Below are 5,870 nucleotides of genomic sequence, written 5' to 3' on the forward strand. Positions count from 1 at the left end.
AACGCGGGAACTCGGGAGCTGCGCGGGTCCCGGAGGCCCCGGCGGCGGCTAGAGCTCTAGGCTTCCCCGAAGCCTTGGCGCCTGGGATGCGGGCGCGGGCGCGGGCCCTAGGGTGCAGGATGGAGGTGCCGGGCGCTGTCGGAAGGGGGTCTTCACGTCACTCCGGGTCCTCCCGGCCGGTCCTGCCATATTAGGGCTTCCTGCTTCCCATATATGGCCATGTACGTCACGACGGAGGCGGGCCCGTGCGGTTCCAGACCCTTCAAATAGAGGCGGATCCGGGGAGTCGCGAGAGATCCCAGCGCGCAGAACTTGGGGAGCCGCCGCCGCCATCCGCCGCCGCAGCCAGCTTCCGCCGCCGCAGGACCGGCCCCTGCCCCAGCCTCCGCAGCCGCGGCGCGTCCAAGCCCGCCCGCGCCCAGGGCGAGTCGGGGTCGCCGCCTGCGCGCTTCTCAGTGTTCCCCGCGCCCCGCATGTAACCCGGCCAGGCCCCCGCAACTGTGTCCCCTGCAGCTCCAGCCCCGGGCTGCGCCCCCCCGCCCCGACACCAGCTCTCCAGCCTGCTCGTCCAGGATGGCCGCGGCCAAGGCCGAGATGCAGCTGATGTCCCCGCTGCAGATCTCTGACCCGTTCGGATCCTTTCCTCACTCGCCCACCATGGACAACTACCCTAAGCTGGAGGAGATGATGCTGCTGAGCAACGGGGCTCCCCAGTTCCTCGGCGCCGCCGGGGCCCCAGAGGGCAGCGGCAGCAACAGCAGCAGCAGCAGCAGCGGGGGCGGTGGAGGCGGCGGGGGCGGCAGCAACAGCAGCAGCAGCAGCAGCACCTTCAACCCTCAGGCGGACACGGGCGAGCAGCCCTACGAGCACCTGACCGCAGGTAAGCAGTGGCCTACGCCGAGGGGGAACCCTTTCGCCACCATCCTGGCGTCCTGTCCTTCACCGCAGGAGTGCTCCTGGATCTTAGGATGAGAGCCGGGTTTCCCTTTCATTCCTCGCATCCCCAGAGTCATGTGTTAGAGGGATGCCAAGGGACCCCACACAGCCCACCCCCTGCCCTCATCCCTAGCGGAGCGCAGAGGACCGAGCTTTTGTTTTGGATGGAGAGCTCTGGAGCTGCGTGGGTGGGTGGAGGGGGAGGGCTTGTTTTGATGAGCGGGGCTGCGCCCCCCACCTCCAGTAAGACTTGCCTTGCCTTGCTTGCCGCCTGTCCCCAAGGAAGGACCGTGATCCTTGGCCGTGGATGTCCCGGCAGCCCGGGTTTGGGGGCGCGCACTAGCCGCGGCCGTGGGGGTGCTGGCGGGAATCCCTCGCCCGCACAGCCGCCGCTGCGGAGCGCTGCGAGCTGCAGTGGAGGGGGATTCTCCGTATTTGCGTCAGCTGTTGTTGAAATGGGCTCTGCCACTGGTGCGGGTCCAGGAACATTGCAATGTGCTGCTATCAATTATTAACTACCTCGGGAGTCAATGGTAGCCGGCCCGGTCTCTTGCCTGGCAGCTCGGGTCGTCCTCGTCCTCCAGTGACTGCTTTCCAGTAACCAGGCCTCCCGCTTCTCTCTCTCCTGCCAGAGTCTTTTCCTGACATCTCTCTGAACAACGAGAAGGTGCTGGTGGAGACCAGTTACCCCAGCCAAACCACTCGACTGCCCCCCATCACCTATACTGGCCGCTTTTCCCTGGAGCCTGCACCCAACAGTGGCAACACCTTGTGGCCCGAGCCCCTCTTCAGCTTGGTCAGTGGCCTAGTGAGCATGACCAACCCACCGGCCTCCTCGACCTCAGCACCATCTCCAGCGGCCTCCTCCTCCTCCGCCTCCCAGAGCCCACCCCTGAGCTGCGCAGTGCCATCCAACGACAGCAGTCCCATTTACTCAGCGGCACCCACCTTCCCCACGCCGAACACTGACATTTTCCCTGAGCCACAAAGCCAGGCCTTCCCGGGCTCGGCAGGGACAGCGCTCCAGTACCCGCCTCCTGCCTACCCTGCCGCCAAGGGTGGCTTCCAGGTTCCCATGATCCCCGACTACCTGTTTCCACAGCAGCAGGGGGATCTGGGCCTGGGCACCCCAGACCAGAAGCCCTTCCAGGGCCTGGAGAGCCGCACCCAGCAGCCTTCGCTAACTCCTCTGTCTACTATCAAGGCCTTTGCCACTCAGTCGGGCTCCCAGGACCTGAAGGCCCTCAATACCAGCTACCAGTCCCAGCTCATCAAACCCAGCCGCATGCGCAAGTACCCCAACCGGCCCAGCAAGACGCCCCCCCACGAACGCCCTTACGCTTGCCCAGTGGAGTCCTGTGATCGCCGCTTCTCCCGCTCCGACGAGCTCACCCGCCACATCCGCATCCACACAGGCCAGAAGCCGTTCCAGTGCCGCATCTGCATGCGCAACTTCAGCCGCAGCGACCACCTCACCACCCACATCCGCACCCACACAGGCGAAAAGCCCTTCGCCTGCGACATCTGTGGGAGAAAGTTTGCCAGGAGCGATGAACGCAAGAGGCATACCAAGATCCACTTGCGGCAGAAGGACAAGAAAGCAGACAAAAGTGTTGTGGCCTCTTCGGCCACCTCCTCTCTCTCTTCCTATCCATCCCCGGTTGCTACCTCTTACCCGTCCCCGGTTACTACCTCTTATCCATCCCCGGCCACCACCTCATACCCATCCCCTGTGCCCACCTCCTTCTCCTCTCCCGGCTCCTCGACCTACCCATCCCCTGTGCACAGTGGCTTCCCCTCCCCGTCGGTGGCCACCACGTACTCCTCTGTTCCCCCTGCTTTCCCGGCCCAGGTCAGCAGCTTCCCTTCCTCAGCTGTCACCAACTCCTTCAGCGCCTCCACAGGGCTCTCGGACATGACAGCAACCTTTTCTCCCAGGACAATTGAAATTTGCTAAAGGGAAAGGGGAAAGAAAGGGAAAAGGGAGAAAAAGAAACACAAGAGACTTAAAGGACAGGAGGAGGAGATGGCCATAGGAGAGGAGGGTTCCTCTTAGGTCAGATGGAGGTTCTCAGAGCCAAGTCCTCCCTCTCTACTGGAGTGGAAGGTCTATTGGCCAACAATCCTTTCTGCCCACTTCCCCTTCCCCAATTACTATTCCCTTTGACTTCAGCTGCCTGAAACAGCCATGTCCAAGTTCTTCACCTCTATCCAAAGAACTTGATTTGCATGGATTTTGGATAAATCATTTCAGTATCATCTCCATCATATGCCTGACCCCTTGCTCCCTTCAATGCTAGAAAATCGAGTTGGCAAAATGGGGTTTGGGCCCCTCAGAGCCCTGCCCTGCACCCTTGTACAGTGTCTGTGCCATGGATTTCGTTTTTCTTGGGGTACTCTTGATGTGAAGATAATTTGCATATTCTATTGTATTATTTGGAGTTAGGTCCTCACTTGGGGGAAAAAAAAAAAAAGAAAAGCCAAGCAAACCAATGGTGATCCTCTATTTTGTGATGATGCTGTGACAATAAGTTTGAACCTTTTTTTTTGAAACAGCAGTCCCAGTATTCTCAGAGCATGTGTCAGAGTGTTGTTCCGTTAACCTTTTTGTAAATACTGCTTGACTGTACTCTCACATGTGGCAAAATATGGTTTGGTTTTTCTTTTTTTTTTTTTGAAAGTGTTTTTTCTTCGTCCTTTTGGTTTAAAAAGTTTCACGTCTTGGTGCCTTTTGTGTGATGCGCCTTGCTGATGGCTTGACATGTGCAATTGTGAGGGACATGCTCACCTCTAGCCTTAAGGGGGGCAGGGAGTGATGATTTGGGGGAGGCTTTGGGAGCAAAATAAGGAAGAGGGCTGAGCTGAGCTTCGGTTCTCCAGAATGTAAGAAAACAAAATCTAAAACAAAATCTGAACTCTCAAAAGTCTATTTTTTTAACTGAAAATGTAAATTTATAAATATATTCAGGAGTTGGAATGTTGTAGTTACCTACTGAGTAGGCGGCGATTTTTGTATGTTATGAACATGCAGTTCATTATTTTGTGGTTCTATTTTACTTTGTACTTGTGTTTGCTTAAACAAAGTGACTGTTTGGCTTATAAACACATTGAATGCGCTTTATTGCCCATGGGATATGTGGTGTATATCCTTCCAAAAAATTAAAACGAAAATAAAGTAGCTGCGATTGGGTATGTGTTTCCTGGGTTAGGGGAAGGACTCTGCCCTATTGAGGGCTGTGAGGTTTTCTGAAGACTTGGCCTTTAGAGATACAAGGATCCTCCAGCCAGAGTCAGGCCCGCTGTGTGAAACTGGAGTTCGTTATTTATGAGGACTGAGTATGGGTCTTCAAATAGGGTCTCGCTCTATCCACCCAGGCTGGAGTGCAGTAGTGTAATCACAGCTCACTGCAGCCTTGATGTCCCAGGCTCAAGTGATCCTCCCACCTCAGCCTCCTGAGTAGCTGGGACTATAGGCACGTGCCACCACACTTGGTTAATGTTTATAGAGAGGGTTTTGCCATGTTGCCCAGGCTGGAGTTCTCTTCTTGATAATGGGCCTGTTCCTCTTCAGTCTGTTGGGCTGAAGCTTTACCTTGGTTAGCTAAAGCCAAGAAAGGCAAGAGTTAGGGCTGGGACATGTGTGGCCAGAAGCAGTGTTACTCTCCTGGCATCAAATGTTGGGCCAGTCCTGTCCCCCACCTCTACTCAGGGTTGGAAAATCCATGATCTTGGGAATCCCTGCCATGTGCAGTTAGGGGAGGTAAGAAGTGGGCACAAGGGCTTTAGGGAAACAGTAACAATGCTGGGGCCAACTCAGCCTATCCCTCCCATTCCCCATGTCCCCAGCAACTTGAGGGCATCAAAGAAGCCTAGACGAGGTAAAGGCCAGTTCTCAAGCCAAGAATCCTTCCAGGAAGAAATTCTTATTACTTGCCAGCTGGAACTGCCATCCTTGGCAGCTTCATGGGACAAAGGATAGAGCGGGCAGAAGGCTGGCCTGGTGTCTAAAGTTCCCATCCAGGCCAAATCTGTTCCCATTGTGTAGGAGGCCTGAGGTTCTAGGTTCTTTTGGGCCCAGTCCCCTGAGGGACCACTCCCACTGCTGGGGCAATCCCTGTGGGCACGTGAGCATCTGCCTACTCTGTGAGAGGCCTTGACCTGGCCACAGCAGACACCATGGGAGGAATGTGGATTGTTGGTTGGGGAGATGGACATAAGACACAAATCACAACATGGTATTGTGTTATGCAATATGGGCAAGAATGGAGCTCTTTGGGAGCACAGTGAAGGGCACCCAACCCACCCGGGGGTTTAGGAAAGGTGGAAAAATTGAGTTAGGAAGCATAAGCAGGAGTCAACCTGATTGACTTGGTTTGTGGGTGAGGCAGGGAGGACACTGGCTAAGTCTACTCAGCAGTGTGGATGAGATGGATTACTGAGTGGAAGCACTACCTCCAACCCCAATATCTAAGTCTTTTGTGAATTGGTCAGACTCCACCATTCACTGGGTGGATGGGTACAATAGATTTGACGTACTGGAATTCCCAACCCTTGGCTCCTCTCCCAACTTCTGACCCCTAAAATCAGAGGAACAATGAGGTATCCTTGACCTGGTATGGTTATCAGGCCCTGAGTGAAGTGAAAGTCTAATGTGCTTCTACCTCTTCTCCTTCCTCTAAGGGTCTCCCAGGTGGTTCTCAACCCACACTTTCTGGAGCCAGAGGGATTCCAATAAACCCCTGACATTGGCCCAATTCTTTCTTGTGCAGTCTAGCCTTCCCTGACCAACACTGTTGACCTCTGCCCTTTCCCATGGCACCAGACTCCTCAGCCTTGAGGAGGGGGAACAGGACACCTTCTCTAGCAAGGGGCACATCCCTGTGAGCCTCCTGGCAAAATTGCCAGGTCCTGATGGGACAATATTTGTATTGGCG

General features: G+C 55.7%; 1 protein-coding gene across 1 annotated transcript; it reads left to right on the forward strand.

Moving 5' to 3' along the window:
* Positions 1–4,114, forward strand: EGR1 (early growth response 1). Its single transcript, XM_019028296.3, has 2 exons — positions 1–880; positions 1,569–4,114. Exons 1-2 carry the CDS (start codon positions 574–576, stop codon positions 2,891–2,893), a joined length of 1,632 nt encoding a protein of 543 aa, XP_018883841.1. The 5' UTR covers positions 1–573; the 3' UTR covers positions 2,894–4,114.
* The last annotated feature ends 1,756 nt before the right edge of the window (positions 4,115–5,870 follow it).

This window comes from Gorilla gorilla, chromosome 4 (assembly GCF_029281585.2).
Source record: "Gorilla gorilla gorilla isolate KB3781 chromosome 4, NHGRI_mGorGor1-v2.1_pri, whole genome shotgun sequence".
Taxonomy (NCBI): domain Eukaryota; kingdom Metazoa; phylum Chordata; class Mammalia; order Primates; family Hominidae; genus Gorilla; species Gorilla gorilla.